This window comes from Cydia strobilella, chromosome 22 (genome assembly GCF_947568885.1).
Source record: "Cydia strobilella chromosome 22, ilCydStro3.1, whole genome shotgun sequence".
NCBI classification, from domain to species: Eukaryota; Metazoa; Arthropoda; class Insecta; order Lepidoptera; family Tortricidae; genus Cydia; species Cydia strobilella.
Genome location: NC_086062.1, coordinates 9,631,034 through 9,651,709, shown reverse-complemented (window position 1 = coordinate 9,651,709; position 20,676 = coordinate 9,631,034). Strand labels below are relative to the sequence as shown.

The 20,676-nt window shown below is 38.7% G+C and overlaps 1 protein-coding gene across 1 annotated transcript in view; it reads right to left on the bottom strand.

Annotated features, from left to right (window-relative positions):
* Nucleotides 1-1,713, bottom strand: part of LOC134751450 (chloride channel protein 2) — a 65,313-nt gene extending 63,600 nt beyond the window's left edge. The window contains exon 1 of the mRNA XM_063686858.1: nt 1,629-1,713. Coding sequence (XP_063542928.1) covers nt 1,629-1,706 — 78 coding nt within the window. The 5' untranslated portion in view covers nt 1,707-1,713. The remainder of the gene's footprint in view (nt 1-1,628) is intronic.
* Nucleotides 1,714-20,676: the final 18,963 nt, after the last annotated feature.

Here is a 20,676-nt window from a genome sequence, read left to right as displayed (position 1 = left end):
ATTCCATAGTTAAAAAAATACAGCGAATTTTAAGTTTTTTCGTACAAAACTTGTCTTTGCTCTATTTCGTTTGTTCTATAAGCTGGAGCTATATAAACTAATTACAGGCATAGATATATCTCATGTCATTTTATGTGCAAAGTTTCATTACAATCCAACACGTAGTTTTAAAATGAGAACGAAACTCCGTTTTTATGGGAAGGTGAAATTCGGCCGAGCTTGCTGCGGACTTAACAGTTTCATGCAGCAGAGCCTTCAGTATGTAGCTGAGCATAATAACGAAGTAAGAATTTATGTGGTGGTTGGTATGAACACGCCCCAGTTAAACGGTAGAAATATTTTTTTATAATACTTTCATAAACAGTTGTTATTAAAGTTTGTTAAAGATAATAGTTGTTTTTTATTTTATTTAAGGCCCCTTTCGGGTAAAGGTCTCCTCCAACTTTATCCAGCAACTTCGGTCTTTGGCTGTCTCCATCCAGCTTTTACTGGCCACTTTCGATATTTCGTCTGCCCACCGTTCTTTTGGTCTTCCTGCTTCCCTTTTGCCTACTGGGCCCTTCCAAGTTGTAGCTTTTAGTGTCCACCTATTGTCTGTGTAGCGGGCTATGTGGCCTGCCCATTTCCTTTTTAGGCGTTTAGCGTATTGTAGAGCGTCTATAATATTCGTTTTTTTTTCTAATATCGGTGTTTCTTTTTCTGTCTCTTAGTTTGATGTTTAGGATATCCTCCTCCTCTCCTAGCTCGTTGACAAATTTGAATTTTATTTTTTGTTTCTTTGTTGTATACCCACGTTTAACTTGCGTAGGTGAGGCAGGGTAGAAGACATGAGTCCATTACTTTCTTTTTAATTTTTAGAGGGAGGTCTGATTTTAATACTTCCTTGTAGGACCAAAATTTGTTCCATGAGTGTTTAAAGAATTAAACACTCACGGTAGAATATACATATATAGAAAATATTTTATATGTAAGCACGTTATCTGTCTTGTGAGCGTTTTGGGATCAACTGTAAGGCCGAAAGAGTTATACTCTTAAATGTCATGTTATTCTCATTTGTCATAAATATTTGCATGATTTTTGCGTCATCGAATACCTGCATAAAAATAGTGGTGAGTTATTCATATTTTTAAACTGTACTTATTTTCAAAAATTACTTAGGTTTTTGTTTAGCTTTACCTGTTCATTGTTTTAAGTTCTTAGTCTCCTGCTACCTACACAAAGGTTGTCTGGAAGATATAGCTTTAAGACGAAAGTGAAGGACCCGCGCGAAATCGCCTTTTCATACAAACGTATTCCTCATTTTCCTCCCTGGATATTAACATAAGTAACTATTGAATTGCATGGGTCTTCCTAAACCCCGAAAAATATTTCTTGATTTTTTTCGTCTCAAGATTCAAGATTGCGCATTTGTAATGAGTACTATATTAAGGGTTGTTTTCCCTTAATATACTCATGGACAAATTTAGAGGAACGCAAAAAAAAAGGTTTAATTACTGGCCAGCACCTAAAGTAATTTCAAAATTAGTAATTAAACCTTTTTTTTTTAGTTCCTCTAAATTTGTCCGTGAGTGTAGCAACTAGAAACACAAAGATCCCATATAAATAAGGTTAGTATTTTGAATACTTACCAAAGTCCCTAAGTAGTTGTGCCCGATCTCATCCTCTGAAGTATCTTCCGACACCAGGGTCTGCTTTTTAAACCTCATAGTTACACAACACTCACTTTTTAAAAAATTGAAAAAGTGTAGCAAACTTAATTAGTCTTAAATTTAAAGCTTAAAATTATCACATTTTTACAATTATCCTTAAGTCAGTTTTTTTTATTGTTGAATAAAAAGAACTAAGTCGGTGGTTAGTACCCGCCGGCCGGTCCAGGTAAACTGCACTAATATCTGCTCTTGCGCATGAAGCTGAAAATAAGGCTGCGTACACACGGTCAAACTTTATGAACTCAACTGTGATATTGTTACGCAATTTTAGAATTTACGCTACTGGATATTAGTGTTATAAAACAAAATGGAGTTACGCTTTAGAGAATATGGAACCCTATAACTGGTGTAAAAATGTCTTACGTGTGTGCCGTATAAGTTATGTTACTTCTGTTGTTGATACTTGTGACGTTTTTGAAGTATTAGCAGTCGTTATCTTGGTTAAATATTTCTTATACAAGCCAAAAGGAGCGTAAGTCTACAAGAAGTTTCTGTATAATAAGTCTGTCTAGTAGACTTTGTATAATATTTGTGCATTTCGATGTATACAAATGTTATAATAGATATTATATAAGGGTTAAATGTAGTTATCTAACATCTAAATATGTACCATTCTCAATCAAAAGGGTACTTATTGTCGGTTGTCAATAAGGAGCTATTTTTTTTTTTTATACCACGACGGTGGCAAACAAGCATACGGCCCGCCTGATGGTAAGCAGTCACCGTAGCCTATGGCCAGAGATATTACATGCGCGTTGCCGACCCTTTAAAAACCTGTACACTCCTTTTTTGAAGAACCCCATACTGTAGCCCCTCGGGAAAACCTCGGCAGGGAGCTCATTCCACAGCCGAAGCGTACGCGGGAGGAAACTCCTCTTAAACCGCACAGTACGCGACCATTTAGGTGCTAGGGTGTGAGGATGAACGCCTTGCCGATGGCGAGCGGTGCGGTGATAGAAAGCGGCCGTTGGCATCATGTCAAACAATTCTTCAGAGCACAGCCCATTGTACAGGCGGTAGAACACACACAAGGAGGCAAAGTCTCTCCTTAGACTTAAAGGTTCAATACCGCTTGTGAGTTTGGGATCGTCGATAATTCGTACAGAGCGTCCATATGGCTTCAATTTGAAATCAACCTTATTGAAAAGCGCCAATGTGGTACCTTTTTGTTGTCATATATATATACACACACACAGACAGATAAAACCGACACTAAACCCAGAACTTCTTCTTCCTTCTCGTATACTCATGGCTGAGGGACGTGACGAGTGTGGACACTCTTCACCAGTGCTCTCCAAGCCGCTCTATCTTAATATTCTTCAAATGTCGTTCCAGAAAGCGTTATTGGGAATTCAAAGTCCTAAGGGCGTGAACATGGGGTTACAAGTCCTGAGCGACTTTTAGTTACGCGCACGGCGCACAACTGTTGTTTATTTTCAAGTCTTTAAAAACAATTAGGGCACGAGAATAACGTACATGTTTAATTTTTATTTGTGACAGCCTGAAAGTCTTCTTTACATTTGTTATACCATATAATAGACCACATAAGCACATAAAGTACCAGTTTGGTCACACGCGCTGTATTAACACTGTACAAGTCATCATATCATCACTAATCATATTGTAGCATGACTTAGATTTAACTTAAATTTACGATAGATATAATTACAATTTAAAAAGGTCAATTATGTATAAATATAGAGTAATGTACGAGAGGGTGCTCGTACATATTTCCAAACGAAATTTATCATACACACTTCAAATGCTTCAATAGGTACACCTTATAAAGCAAAATCCCCCGCCGCGTCTACGTACCGGTCAATAATAGGTATATCACCTTTGTGTTTTTTGGTATGAACATGTATAGATTAAACAATATAGATTGCATATTTTACTAGTCATTTTATACAAATATATGATGAATACTGCAATGAAATATTGTGAATTACAATAGGAGACTTGGTAAAAGCGCTGGTGTGCGACTTGCAATCTGTAGGTCGCGGGTTCAAACCTCGGCTTCGTACCAATGAGTCTTTCGAAACTTATGTACGGAATATCTTTGATATTTACCTGTCGCTTTTCGGTGAAGGAAAACATCGTGAGGAAACCGACTATTTCCAATAAGGCCTAGTTTCTCCTCTGGGTTGGAAGGTCAGATGGTAGTCGCTTTCGTAAAAACTAGTGGCCACGTCAATTCTTGGGATTGGTTGCCAAGCGGACCCCAGGCTCCCATGAGCCTAGGCAAAATGCCGGGACAACGCGAGGAAAATGATGATGACAATAGGAGACATGGCATATTACTAAAAAAGCATGAACAAAAAACTAAGTTAACTATACATTTAAAAAAAACCTCTATGAAAAAACCATTACATGAGACCAATTTTTTTTCATCGCTCGCATAAATGACTACTTGTATATACTAGATTACCTAGAGTAGTGAGGTGGAAATCACTTACAATTATAACATAAAAATTTCTACCGTAAAAACATGGAGGTGATATATTTTTGGCCGGTACTGTATCTCTCTGTATGTTCGCGATAAAGTCAAAAACTACTGAACGGATTTTCATGCGGTTTTAACCTATCAATAGAATGATTCTTAAGGAAGGTTTAGGTGTATAATTTGTTAAAGTTTTGTGTAAATTGGCTGAACCGTGCGAAGCCGGGACGGGTCGCTAGTTTATCTACAAATTCATTTTTTTTTTGCAGATAAAATATGTCGGTTGTTTATTATTAGCAATATTGTGTCAAATCAAATGAGCATTTATCATTTATAACATATAACCAGAGCCCGGAATTTTTGAAATAGCATTTTTGAGCTGTCATAGGGACTTCTCGTTTATCGACTTCCGATTATACATATTTTCGCGGACGCTCATGTGGACGGATTCCATGCGACGCTGCGCAAGCGCTGCGCCGCGACGCTCCGCAGGGTGCGCGACAGCCGCCACAGTCTCCGAACCGTCATGGCTGACAGATGGGACAGTGGCCTGATAAGGCACTGGTCCTCTCTGCATTTATCTTTAGCACCTAAGATAGTTATTAAAGTTTATTTTTAAGTTAACCGTAGTTATAAGTTTTAATTAACAACTAACAAAATATGGACCATGTATGTCTGAAATATTTTTTTTTAAATATGTATATCGATAAATACAGAATACAATATGTTAAATATAAAATATGATTACGAGTAGAAGTAAACAACATGCAGTCTTATCGCGAGAAATGCTACGAGAATTCCGGGCTCTTGCTTATAACAATAGAAAACTACCTTTTACCTATGACAGTGTAGAATGTATTATTATTGAATAGTCTTAATAGCCTTTATCTGACAGTTATAACCGTAACAACATAATAGTTATCTGTTATGTGTTATTGTTTGCTATGTCATAAACATATTTGGTGTGATTTTATTATCAATTGTCCGCGAAAAAACCCGTGTTATGTTTATGTATGAGGTAAATTATTTTTACAGTACATATGGTGCTACTTTCTCGCACTAGTGCGTCAAATAGCACTTTTCGTGCATATGTCGAAAGTTTAAAGGGCCATATGTACTGTAAAACGTTGTTCGATACACGTGCGAATAGGTAATTCGCAACTCGTGTCGATTTAAAACACTCCCTGCGGTCGTGTTTTAATTTATCGCCACTCGTTTCGAATTTCCTCTTTTCCGCACTTGTATCGAAAATAACTATTTCTGATCTCCGTGCGGAAAACCCCATCTTCCGGCACTCTGCGCTAAACGAAGTTGCCGCTTTGACAGCTGAGAGATCATAATGAATATTAACCGTTTCATAACAAGATTATAGTTCGAATCAGCCTCAATACCTCAATAGTTAACACACAGGCCAATTCGAACGTACACTGACATCAGAATGATATTTGAATCATGTCATTTAGTTATCGTGCATCTCGCCCGCGCCAATACGCATGATGTATGAATGTCCGCGATTGTACAAGTACGAGCGAGACGCACGATAACTAAGTAACATGATTCAAATATCATTCTAGTGTCAGTGTACGTTTGTATTGGCCTGACATTCTCCCCTAAGCTACGGTCGTAGCACAACGTCGTAGTTGATAACATGGGTTTCCTCGTATGTAGCGAAAATGCTTCATAGAGGTAGAGCGGCAACGTGTCGAGACACACACAGTGGCTCATGGTACGGGACGGGTACTAAGGCCGGATTCGAACCGGCATCTTCAGCATTCGCGGCTGATTCAGGCCTAATTAACTGAATGGGTTAACATGAACACAAAATGCCAAAATCTCTCGTGACGTGTTTAATCAAACTTTAAAAAAATTCGATTTTCGAAAATTCTTCCAACTAAATACCTCATTGGTTTATTGTTAATTATATTTTTACAGTAGGATATTATACTTTTTTATAACCTGAAAATATGCCATAACCTAACTCTGTATCCTTGACTTGACAGATGGGTCATCGCCAAGGAGTCTATGAGCCCGGCGCTCTATTGAGTCCAGGGCCGCCAGCTGATATTTGGCAGAACCGTCCCATAGGTGGGAGCGGTATTCCATGCACGAGCGTACCTGTGCTTGGTATAGGGAGAGAAGCCGATTCAGCGTGAAATACCGCTTCACCTTAAATAGGACACCAAGTTTTTTGGCAGCAGTTTTAGCCAGACTCAAGTCGACCCGAAGTTTAAGTTTGATTTTAAACTTAGACCGAGAAGCTCTAAAGTGTTGGTCACGGAAAGGGACACATTTCGGAAAGTGGGAGCCAAGGTGAACTGGCTCCGTTTTGCGGTGAAAAGACACGCCTGTGTTTTAGTGGCGTTGAATCCAACCAAGTTGGCCTCGCCCCATTCGGACACGGCATCCAAGGACAGATTCAATCGCTCCACCATGGTCTCCCTGAGGATCTTGGTGTCAGCTTCACTGATCTCGCGTCACCAAGGTATCTCTCCGTAACCGTGCTGTCATCCGCGTACCCAAAGATACCGGGCTTGAGCAGATCGTTGATGTGCAGCAGAAAGAGGGTCGCGGAGAGGACTGAACCCTGAGGTACCCCGGCATTAATAGCCAAAAGATCAGACGAGCATCCATCTAGGACAACTCGAATAGATCGGTCCCTCAGGAAATCAGTGATCCAGGAGCGCAGGCCAGAGGAGATCCCATATACTAATTAGGCTGTCTACGTAATTTACTTTCTATATATCTCGCTCGCACTAATATGCGAGTACGAGCGAGATGCATAGAAAGTTAAGTTACGTGCTCGATAGCGTTTATGTCAGTGCCAAACTGGTGGTAGCCACTCAGATATATGTTTTGGTCAAATTTTGCAGTGAATATACTTACATCTTTACAGTACATTATTTCAACTACTACTTATGTACGATATAATACGGGTTTGGTAACACATTTTCTGTTGAGTTTCATTAATTATCAATATTATCATCATTACCACTATCATAATGAGCTCTATTTTCCGATGATGGCCATTGGCGGTAACGAGCAGATGACTAGGGAAGGGGAACTTATTAGAAATATCGAGTAATCGTAATGAAAAAAATATCGATAAAGGAAAATATTACATATATATGTATTTGTACTTTTTAACGCTTATCATTCGGAAAAAACAATATCAGGCAAAGTTACTTACACTATGTTTGAAAAGAGCGAGACGTAAAAGGTTTTTAGGGTTCCGTACCTCAAAAGGAAAAAACGGAACCCTTATAGGATCACTCGTGCGTCTGTCTATATGTCTGTCCGTCTGTCACAGCCTATTTTCTCCGAAACTACTAGACCAATTAAGTTGAAATTTGGTATACATATGTAAGTTTGTGACCCAAAGACGGACATGTAACGTAAACAAATGAATTTTAAACATGGGGGCCACTTTTGGGGGGTAAATGAGAAAATTAAAAAACAAAGTTTTTCAAACTATATCGTGTTACATATCAAATGAAAGAGCTCATTGTGAGAATCTCAAATATATTTTTTTATTTATTTTATGATAAACAGTTTAGAAGTTACTCAAGAAAATAGGCAAAAAATGACCATTCCCCCCCCCTTTATCTCCGAAACTACTGGGTCTAAAATTTTGAAAAAAATACACAAAATAGATCTTTACCTATAGATTACAGGAAAACCTATTAGAAATGTGTACTCAAGCGTGAGTCGGACTTAATTACTTACTTTTTGATCCGACCCCTACGGGTTTTTTAAGACATTTCACTCACGTTTCACATAAATAATACATTGTTTAAATTGTGTAATGTACGGTACCCTTGGAACGCGAGTCCGACTCGCACTTAGCCGGTTTTATTTAGACAGCTCGAAAAAACAATGGAATTATTTTATGAAAGTATTTGTTTTTTAATGCTCTTTAAAACCACCTTCTATGTCCATCATCAGACCAGCTCGATGGTACTATAACATTGCATTGTTAGCCAACTTGTATGCAAATATGTATTGCAAATACGTTTCTTTTTTTGCCATTTTTTTAAGTGTCCTTTTTTGCCACTTTTGTGTTATTTCTAGTCAGGATTACGAGCCCTTTTCATCCTTATAGGAGATAAAAAGTGTCCCACAATTTCCATACATTATTTAAACTTTGATTTTTGTTACCACCATACAAAGTATAGGTATGGGGAAATTGTAACAAAATAGGAAAAAACCATGGGACATTTTTTATCCCATTAGGATCGAAAGAGCTTGTGATTCCGAGTTAAAATAATACAAAATTTACGAAAAATACATAATTAATGAGTGGCATTTTTTCAGAAACGTTCATTATATGAGAAATTTAAGCTTAATCGAATAATGGGAAGTGGGTCAAATAAAAGCGATCATACCAGACAAGCTTTAGGTAGCGGAACCCACAAAAGCCTACACAATCCTTAACACTGACTGTTCGTGCATGGTCCGGTTCTCGATAAAGTTCCCATCACTACATTTATCGACATCATGCACTAATCAGTTGATAATTGCGTGCGCAAATCTCGACTCACGAGTTATCAGGTGATTTTTCGCAAAGTTCGCTAAACGACGGTCAATGTCTTATCGTAATGAATGAGGGCTATCGTTTTTTTGCTCACCAGTTGGCACCTCTGTTGATGGTGGTCCAAAAGACTATAGAACAGCTGTCAGTCATTGAAGTGACAAGTGACATTTGACATTTTGAACTATGGAAAAGACCACCATCTACACTAGCGCCCCTAGCGGCGAATATATACGCGTTAGCCCTCATTGGACTGAGCTTTAGCCAAAGACCAAGTACATATGTGCACCGTATTAGGTTAAAACTGGGAGTATGCACATGTCCATGAGCTTCCGTTTGTTTTTTTTTTTACTAGCCTAATTTAGTATCCCACTGCTGGGCAAAGGCATCCCCACGTTTCCTCCACTCGACCCTGTCACAGATAAACTTGCTAAGCTTAAGTGGGACTGGGCTGGGCATGTCTGCCGCATGCACCCGTTTGAATATAATTCTGATTAATCCCTGTCGCTGCTTTCCGCCACCGCCCTACGCGACAACGTTTCCATCTTCCCCCTCTTAGATGGTTGGCAGTCCTGAACTGTGCGATTCTCCAGAAACTTCCTGCGTCGCACAGTTAAAACTGAGGAATGAACTGTCACCAATGCATGAGTCAAGCTACTGAATATAATGCTTGTGTATCAGTCCATTCCATACGGAGCGGGTTACGCGCGGAAGCGTGCGGCCGTGAGTCCGCGGGGACTGTGTCCATTGTTACACGTTAAATGTCGTGTTAGCAGGTATACCTAAGCCAAGGTACTGAATATAATGCTTGTGTATGGAGCAGGTTACGCGCGGAAGCGTGCGGCCGTGAGTCCGCGGGGACTGTGTCCATTGTTACACGTTAAATGTCGTGTTAGGTCCAGGTATACCTACGCCAAGTACTGAATATAATGCTTGTGTATGGAGCAGGTTACGCGCGGAAGCGTGCGGCCGTGGGAACTGTGTGTACATTATTACACGTCAAATGTCGTGTTAGGTGCAGGTATACCTAAGTCAAGGTACTGAATACAATGCTTGTGTGTAATGTGTATCAGTCCATATGGAGCAGGTTACGCGCGGAAGCGTGCGGCCGTGAGTCTGCGGGAACTGTGTCCATTGTCACACAACAATTGTTGTGCCTTGGTCTCTGAATGATTGGAGTTTCCTTGTGCATTCGTTATGAAGTCTATTTATTTATTTATATTTATTCAACATTACATGTCATGTGCATTACAAAAGATGTTAGTTACAGGTAGTTGGTACATGACACCCTGATAGGGCACAAAATGCTAACAGATAGGTACTTACAATTCTAACGAAAATCAAAATAATTAATGTAATTTAAAGCTAAGATAGTTCATGCAAAGCAAAGGTATGTCAAAACAATATTAATTAAATTAAGAAGTTATACAATGCAATGTACTATATTTAACTTAACGGATTCCATTTCAACAAAGTGTCATCATTTAAAAATTCGTCAATTGAATAGTAAGACTTATCGGTGAGCTGCATTTTTAACTTATTTTTAAATATTTTGTCATTACTTTCCTGTTTCAATATTTCGGGTAGTTTGTTTGCTATGATGACGCATCTACAGTAAGGACCGTTTCTGTACATAGCTAGTTTCGAGATTGGTAAGAAGTACTGGATTCTATTTTGATTAGGATTAAGTCTGTTTGATATGATTTTTTGCAATGGGAATAATTTCGGGTGATTCCTAACGAACATTGCCGCTTCCATTATGTAGATACTTGGTAAAGTAAGAATTTTATGTCGTTCAAAATGCGGACGGCAGCTGTTAGGTATTTGCGTGTTGGTCAAGATACGTATACATTCCTTTTGACTAACAAAGAGCTGGTGTGCGTCCGTACTAGCACCCCAGAGTATTATACCGTAACTAAGCCAAGAATTCGCGTACGCATAATATGCTGACAAGGCAGTCTCGAAGTTTGTATTTACTTTCAAAATGCTTAGGGCGTATATAAAACGGGACAATTTTGTTTTTATGTTTTGCACGTGGGATTTCCAGTTCAAACTGCAGTCAATTTTTATTCCTAGCAAGTTGAATTCAGTCACTTCCTCAATACATACATTGTTAATTTTTAATGACATATCCAACGATTTCTTTTCGTCGTCGGGTACATGAATTTTATTATTATAGCACAGTCTCCACCCGCGACTTCGTCCGCGTAGGAGTCGTAAAATCTTCCAACCCTTAGGCTGCGCATTGTCTGTCAGTGTCGTCTATATAATAATATGAATGAAGATGGCGACTAGAAACGGAAAGAAGACAATCTAACCAGTTCGAAATCGTGCAGTTTTGTTCGGTACAATACACTGCGCCGTCTTCCCCTGGTATAAAATTGCATTGCTATCCAATTAGGCGAATTCAGAGTAGCGTTCATAAGCAAGTGCCAGAAATCGTGCCGTATCTTACAGTGAAATGGTCAAAGCGCAGTCTTCCCTAGAGAAGTTTCCCTCACAGATAAACTTGCTGTATTCCCAGTTGTCCCCCGCCCCCCGCCTTACAAAAAAGAATAATTAAAATGGGTTTAACAGTGGGAACATACACGAAGTCGAGGTTGTATGCATAATTGCATACAGCGATACTTTTAGATACCAAACTAGGCATAGCCTATATCTTGGGCAACCAGTGGTGTTATTTAATTTACGCGTTAGCAAGTAACACTCTAGGAAATGCCTCAGAAATCGTGCCGTACCGTATGATACAATGAGCACTGTACCGAGTGTACCGTCTTCCCCTCGACAATTGCCCATTATGCCGGCTCCTTCGCTCGCGATAGTAATGCAGCAAGTCACACGTGACTTAAGTATACGTAGGATGGCAGACCGATTTTGTCAGTAACAATAAAATAAATACACGTAGAAATATTTTATTCATACACAAACGAGATAATTATACATACATGTAAGAAAAACTTAAGATTGAGAAAGCTTGGGCAAAAATGCTTTCCTATCTTAGTCGGATGTATGTCTTTCGTATCTTATCCATGGATGTCAGTAAAGGGAGGTAGATATGGCACCTGGCGCTCGATCGTGAGCCATCAAATATAGGTTCCGGAACCTATATGGACTAAGTCGTACGGCTGACGCCAATGTGTCAAGATTGTCACAATCATCTACTAAATATTGCCTGCATTTAAGTTTTGTCAACTATGAACGTCACGCGTCTATTATTAATAAAAGATCATTGGTCTTATCGTGTTTTAGTCGGATTTAATATACTGAACTAACGTGAACTAACGATGAACTAACGATATAGATATGCCATATGCGGGCACTCAATTTGGGGCGGTCAACCTCACGGACATTCCGGTCCTCTTCTCTACAGGTCGCATTCTCAACGGATTCTAGTGAAATTTTGTGAGCAGGTTCGATAATTAAAAAGATTTTTTTGTCGATTCAATTTTGGAAATTTTATAAATGGCGGACCCATACATTTATTCAGTTTTAAGTTATGCTCGCGAGGTCTACAGCTCACAGAGCGACTTAAGTGCGTCGCGCACTGAAAAAGATTGGGAACCTTGCACTAGTATAATATTCATATTCATTTATTAGTATTAAGCATACATTGTCAAAAATATTAAGCATTAATTTGTCCGAATCCCATGTCCAACCACGCTAACGAATATAATTACTGAATCATTTGATCAGATATATATATATATCCTCGAGGAAAACGCAAGCTAATACCTACTGAGGAAAACTGCACGAGTGTTATTTTCTACACCAGTAATAAAAGTTGCTATTACGACATTTATAAGGTGAATTTCGAAAGAGTGAATAATTAATCTTATTCCAGGCATAGTACGAATTATCGACCACATATATACGTATAAAATATCATTTTTAACAATCCGAGTTAAGGTTCAAATTAGAATAAACTTTAGATTGGTACAGTCACCTGCAATAATATGTTATAACCAATGGTAACTACTGGGAAAAAAACCCAATCCATTCCATTTTTTTCCTTTATACCAGTGGTAAAAGGTGGGATTTTTTTTCCCAGTAGTTACCACCAACATTTTGTTAAAGTTCGAAATTAATGAAAACAGTATAAATATACAGTGATTTAATAAATAATGATATGTAGATTAGCGTTTCAGTAAACTGCCTTAAGGGGCCCACTGACTATCAGTCCGCCGGACGATATCGGCCCATCAGTTGTTCGGAACTGTCAAATTTTTGATTTGATAAATGACTGATTTATTTGTTCGTTCGTATAATTATTTAAAATTACTATTAATAAGATAAATTTCATCCAAACGTTAATTTCTCCTTGACTTATTTAGTTATTGCACTTGTCCCGGTAAAACTGTTTTTATTGTAATCACTTTTTTTTATTATTAAAAAGAGGTACTTGGCAGAAAACTTATTCTACCCTTCACCGCTGTAAATTAAGTTATTTTGGCGTTATACATAGTTTCAAGGCAGTTTACTGAAACACTACTCGACTTTTAATTATTTATTAAAGTACTCTATATATTTATACAATACTATTTATACTGTTATTATTAGTATTGAACTCTAACAAAATTTTTGTGGTAACTACTGGAAAAAAAATCCCACCTTTTGAGCAGTGGTAACTAATGGGAAAAAAACCGAACCAAACGGAGTTGGTGGTAACTACTGGTATTTTTTTCCCAGTGTACAACTGGTAACAACTTGGTTGGTGGTAAGGTGGTAACTAGTGGGAATAACCCAACAAATCTAGACGAGGTATTTTTTGCGCGAAGGTTATCTGTGTTATTTAACGGTGAACGTAATTAGATAGGTTTTTTTACTGAACTACAGTTAGAAAGTAATTTTAATTAGTTACCTACTTCTATTTATGATTGTTCCCGGTAATCCGTTCAGCAGGCCGCCGGCGTTATGACATTTTACACTTCCAACCTGGAGCATAGGCCCCGCTCTTGCGACTCCACTCTGGCCGGCCAGTCAAGGCAAGCACAGAGGCGAGGGCCAGATGACAGGGCCCTCTGGAATAGGGGTCCGCGCTGCCCCCGCGGTTTTTTTTTTGTTTTTATTATTGTGGTGTTGTGGGCCTTTTTGAGTGCCAGCACGTCGAACAAGCAGGGATCAATTGTGACAGCCCTATAAAGTTATTTAAGCCCGTTGAATCCAGGAAATTCCAGATTATTTCGGCCGTAATGCTCTGTACCTGGTTGCAATACGTGCCGCCTAAGTATATGATTTGAGTGGTCCGCAGGTACAAAGAATGCATAGCTGTTTCCTCTGTTTCGTGACTTGTGACAGAACCTGCATTTCGCGTTTGGTTTTTTTCCTATTTGAAACAAGTTTTTGTTCGTAGCTCATAGTTTTCGATAAGAAACGCTGTTAGAAAAAAACATAAGTATATGACGAGTTGGTGAATGAGGGCCTACCGCGAAAACCGAAACTCGCAAACTGCGGGGATCTTTCTCTTTTACTCCAATAAAGGCGTAATTAGAGTGACAGAGAAAGAAGCCCGCAATTTACGAACTGATTTTCGCGGTTATAGCCCAGAAAACAAAACAATATATAATACCTTTTACTTCTTTCTCGCTTAGCAAAATTATTTAAACGAACCTTGGTAAACTTCACCTTGCACTTGGACATGGACAGTGAGCAAAAAAGGATAATTATGCAACGTGTGGTTGCGAGCATCATACACAAAACCTTATATTAGGCGGGGTTTACACTGATCGAATAACCTGTGAGAAAGTACGTGTATTAGGAGCCCTGCATTTATTTGTGGAACTACGAGTCACACGACTCCGCTGGCTTGGTCACCTAGAGAGGATGGGATAGGATCGTGCTGTGAGAAGAGCGTATGTGGGACACCCGGGCGGAAAACGTCCGTCTGGGCGTCCTATATAGATACCGCTGGTGTAACGAAGCCCTAAAAGACCTGTCCGCCCTCGGAATACCCAACTGGCGTAAAGTGCCGCAGAATAGGGCAGAGTGGGGCTCTCTTGTGTCAGATGCCAAGATCATTTTTGGGTCACTGAGCCAGTGAATTCCTGTACTTAAATGAAACAATCTGCCTCTATCATATTCACATGGAAACCATTATTTTCACTATCTTCGTGTAAACCGCGCTGAAATCAACTACCTACGCTCAATGCTGACCCACTTCCTTACACGATGGTCAATTCCGGTTTTACCTCAGATTTATTAAGCGTATGGAGATATGTTTTATGTGCCTAGTTGCCTACTTATCATAAAATCAGTTATGCATTTTACTTCGCGGTGACTTGAGATTTATGATGTATTTAATGACGATTGCATGCGTTCAATCACAATGCGATTTCCTTATCTTTCTACAGTTCTTCTTAAGAAAATTTGCATTTGACTGCTACTTAGACGTACGTTTATACAAGGTGACCTTAGCCATTGGACAAACCCTGAAATCCCACGTAGGGTTACTTCTCAGAAATGCTCTAACGTTATTTTTTTTTAATAAGTACAAACGATAAAAAAAAAAATTCTAACAAAAGTTATTTCTAATAATCGACAACAGAAAAAACATACTGTATTAATCATTGGCAGTGCTTTTGACAATTTGTTCGAAAATATGCGTCAAAAGTCAGAATCTTATTAGTGTCATAAATAAAAAAGATAGTCAAAAAGGTCGACACATACAGGCTGCTCCAAAGTAAAAAATCGTTTTGGATTTTTCTTCTGTATGGCTAGAGCTTTTAGGCTTAGGAGAGTTAGAAGGATATTATAAGAATTAAGCATAAATCCATCCGCAAGCCATCCATCCAAAAATCTAATATACCAAGTATCTAATATACGTAAATTGGAAAGTTTCCAAAAACTTGGAACTTCCTTTGTATCTTGTGAAAATATCTGATAACTTTTTCAAGCTTTTGTTAACTTTTCGCAACGTGCACATCTGTAAATACACTTATCATATTTCCAACTTTAAAATTTAAAATAAAAAAAGTATAAGTAATACAGATAATTGATAAACCTTATCATAGAGAAATGTGAAACGATAAACAACACATGACTGGTATCACACGGTAGTTTAGCGAAACGGATAAGAATACAAGATTATATAGATTAGGCATATGATAATGTTGATAATAAATCCAATGTCAATGCCTGCATACTTCCTAGTACAGTCGTTAGATATATTGGAGCTGACAATGTGCTCAAAACTATCTAAACATTTACACTTTAAGAGTCCCCGGCAAGCTCGGCCGAATTTCACCTTACCATACAAACGGAGTTCCGTTCTCATTTTAAAACTACATGTTGGATTGTAACGAAACTTTGCATATACAATGACATGAGGTGTATCTAGGTTTGTAATTAGTCTATATAGCTCCAGTTCTTAAAACAAACGAAATAGAGCAAAAACAAGTTTTGTACGAAAAACTTGAATTCGCCGTATTTTTTTTACTATGGTATCTAAAGCTATTACATAAACTAATTACAGACCTAGATATACCTTATCTTATTGTGAGTACAAAGTTTCAGAGCAGTCTAGCTAGTCGTTTTAAAATGATAGCGTAACTACGTTTGTATGGAATGGACGCTTTGTAAATATTTCCGAGAACCTTCGCCCAACCCACTTCGATATATCTTATGGCGTCTTTACAATGACAACTTTAATTTATGCTGTTAATTATAATTATTACTGCCGGAGGATAATTATGATTTCTAGCGTAGACAATTAGACATTTATTGTATCTACGGTCACGCTTTGTCATTGTTGAGCCATTTAGGGTCCTAGCTAAATTGGTTGTTCAATACTTACGATATACAGTGTGGAAAACATTAATAGGCACTGGAGGGAAAGTGCCTTAAAACCTTAAGTCAGCTCATTTTACCTAAAGGAAACATTCTTTTATTTTTAAACAGAAACAAAACTCATTTCAAAGATTTTTTAAATTCGCTTGTCTCGCCCGGGAATCGAACCGATTAAAAATTCCAAAAAATAAACACTCGCTATTTTATTCGATACAGTTCATGTTAATGTTAAAATTTCTCCAAGAAACATTAGGTCTTACCCTCGCCTATCGTACAAAATATCGATAAAATCGAATATTAAGTATTTTTTCCACACTGTATTTGCGCTACATGTTGTTTTCATTTAAATGAGGGCTATCGTTTTTTTGCTCACCAGTTGGCGCCTCTGTTGATGGTGGTCCAAAAGACTAAAGAACAGCTGTCAGTCATTGAAGTGACAAGTGACATTTGACATTTCGAACTATGGAAAAGACCACCATCTACACTAGCGCCCCTAGCGGCGAATTCATACGCGTTAGCCCTCATTGTTTAAGATTCTCAGGAAACTCAAAAGATCTTGAGTCTTCTTCTTCTTCTTTTCCTGTTACCCCCTGCTGGGGTGTAGGGCTCGAATCTTGTTTTTCCATTGACTACGGTCTTGGGCAGCTTGGGTAACCTCCTCCCACCCCATCCCCAATACACCCAGCTCTTGCTCCACAGAACGACGCCAAGTGGATTTAGGGCGACCATGTTTCCGCTTGCCGGGCATCTTCCAGGTCAGGGCCACTTTGGATAGGTGGGTGTCAGGTTTCCTGAGGATCTTGAGTGGTATAATAAAATTCCCTCATCAATTTTCAAGCATCTATCCCACACAAAATACTAGTGTAATACAGTAACTTGGTACGTAGAATCGTACTGAGTTCAAATCTGTATAAAATATATATATACGCACTACGCTACATTGAAATAATAGGGATCCCATTATACGACTTCGTCTTGACTTGGAGTCCCCCCATGTGATTGAGGTGGCCGTCGCGTCCAAAGTTATTAGGTGCTGAATATAGATTCTATAGGTACTTGAATCATATACTGCCTTGGGGCTCGTTGGACCTATATGAAACTTGAAGTCGTGACCACGTGGACTTGTAAATGGAAGTTACATGTCTGTATAGGTAATTTACAGGTAGTTTGGCAGGAGGTTGGTGGACAAAATTCTTTTCATCCTAAAAGGATAGGGTTAGGTGTTAAATTTAAATTAGTGAATTTCACATGTAATACTAGAAGTATGTGGTGGCAATTGATATATTATAGGTAGTAACAAACTAAGATAGGGCTGCTTGTAAATTATCGTGGAACCATTTGTAGCACGACCCAGGCTCTACCGATTGACAATTTTGTAGGACAAGGTGTGAAATGCTCGACTGAATGATTTGGGTTTACTAATGTATTGCCAAAAATCGTTTCCAAAAGTATTACTTCCCAAACTATTTTACGAAAATTATCATTTGGCAAAATTTCATTTCGCAAATTTTCATAATCCAACCTAACCTAACCCAACCTAGTACGTCATTTTCATTTCGCATTATGGGGTTGGGAAATGAAATGGTTGCGAAGTAAAAAACTTGCTAAAATTTCATTTGGGAAATGAAACTGTTGCCATAAGTTTGTTGGGAAGTGAAATTTGGCGAAAAATATTTTGGCTAAACGGCGGTATCCCAATGATTTGCTAGCAGTGTTACTTTCATGTACTTAATCAGTAGTAAAATTATGTGTCGTAGTTTTCCTCAGGGTAAAGCCCCAGCCGGGCTAGGAAAACTACCGTGACAATTGGCGAAATTCCACACGAAATTAAACTATCGTGAGACATATTTCAAAATATTTAGATCACTACGGTTTCACTCACTATTATTTTTAGTCGCTTTTGGCGACATGTTTCGGACTCTTCGGGAGTCCTTCCGCAGTCACAAGGTAGTTATAACTGTATAGAGCGGAGTTTTTTATATATAAAGCTCTGCAGCCTCCGAGCTACTTGAAGTTAGCCTTTGTGCTGTACACTTAGTTTAAAACGTTAATTTTTTGTATGTAATTGTTTATGTGTGTTCGCAAATTACATATCTTTCTTTCAGTTAGCGCAGACTAAAGTGTAGTCAAAATAAACTCTATGTTGACCGCAAACCGTCTTATATAATCGCCATCAGATATATCGGAGCGAATACTAGATATTTGTGAGCACCTTGGCCGCCCCGATATATCTGATGGCGACATTGGCGACTGTATAGGTATGTGATGTGTCTGAGTTGTGTCAGTGTATCTGTTGTTAGGAATTATCTCTGAGTAGTCTGAGTTGGTTGTTTTGGAGTTCATTCATTCATTCATCCGCCTTATGATTTGATTTGTCTATACAAAAAATCTGATTACATAATTATCGTGGCATCGAAAAACATCTAAACAACATGTGTACAAACTTGCAAAAAAGGGAATTACCCAAACGTACTGACAACAATAATCTAAGATAATATCTGACTATCGATAGACCCTATTTCTTTAAAAATAAGGTTCAAGATTTGTCATTTAATATTATGTACGATGATACGAATCCAAGGTTACGATTAGTCGGTTGAATGTGCTTTTAATCATGTAATAAACAATATTATGTTGTAAAAAAGTTGGACGTTGCAGATAAAAAAAAAATACCTTATTTTATTGAGGTAAAGTTTAAAATTTGATATTTTATGAACTTTCCAGATGACTGTGTCAAAGATAAATGTATCTGTCAGACATCGAGTAGGTATAATATGTGACTTTCCACGTGTAAGGGTACCTTATGGCTTCGCTTATGCTATTGATGAATCTCCAATACTAATGCGGTGGTACGCTGTGTAACGTTACATATAGACAGTAAAAGTACCTAATAAGTAATAAGAGTAATAACTAATATCAAGTACCTACCGACTAAATGGCAAAATGCAATACTTAAGGGTCTCCGGCAAGCTCGGTTCTCCATACAAACGTAGTTCCGCTCTCATTTTAAAACGAGATTGCTCTGAAACTTTGTGCTTACAATAGGATAAGGTATATCTATGTCTGAAATTAGTTTATGTAGCTTCAGATACCATAGTTAAAAAAATACAGCGAATTTACGTTTTTCATACAAAACGTGTTTTTGCTCTATTCCGTTTGGTTGATAAACTGGAGATATATAAACTAATTTCAGACCTAGATATACCTCATGTCATTGTATGTGCAAAGTTTAATTACAATCCAAAACGTAGTTTTAAAATGAAAACGGAACTCCGTTTGTATGGGAAGGTGAAATTCAGCCGAGCTTGCCGGAGACTCTTAAGGGGCCCACCCATTACCAGTCCGCCAGCCAGACGATATCAGCTTGTCAGTTAGAACAAAAATTGGACAGTTCCGAACAACTGACAGGCCGATATCGTCCGGCGGACTGGTAATGAGTGGGCCCCTTTAGTTCCGCCAGACCGCTTTCTTCAAACTGCTGATTAGTCATACTTACAAAACAATCCAAAAGGTAATCACGGTCTATATCCCGGTCAATATAAGTTGTCATACTTGTTATGAATCGCACATTAAAATAATAAAAACAACCGATTGTTCCATTAAAGGTTTGTAAACGTAATAAAAATCTAGAACATGACGCTATGACGTATGGCACCTAGTTAAAGATCCACTGTGTCAGTGTAAAACGTGACAAATTATTTAACACGTCTCAATAACCTTAAGATCACGTAATGTGGTAATGTGTTTATGTACCTACTCATCTCCTAGCCGTTTTCGGCCACAGCGACTGCTTTCTACCGCTGAGTGTCGCTGGTGTGTTCTCAGGTGACTGACGTAGTCAATCTATAAGATCACGTAATGTGGTAATGTGTTTATGTACCTACTCATCTCCTAGCCGTTTTCGGCCACAGCGACTGCATTCTACCGCTGAGTGTCGCTGGTGTGCTCTCAGGTGACTGACGTAGCCAATCTTTGCAGCGAATGTGCGGCTACACTCGCAGCAGGTCATCACCCCTCCGATGTAATTGTACGTTATGGCCACAGGTGGTCTAGCCTTTAGCTCGTCACGCTTACGGCCCGGCCACGAACATCGCGCGGCGGCGGCAGCGGCGAGCGACGGCCATAGGTTGGAGCGAGAAACAGCGATCGGACCTTTCGTTCCCACCCATGGCCACCGCCGCCGCCGCCCGATGTCGTGGCCGGGCCGTTAGCGTTGA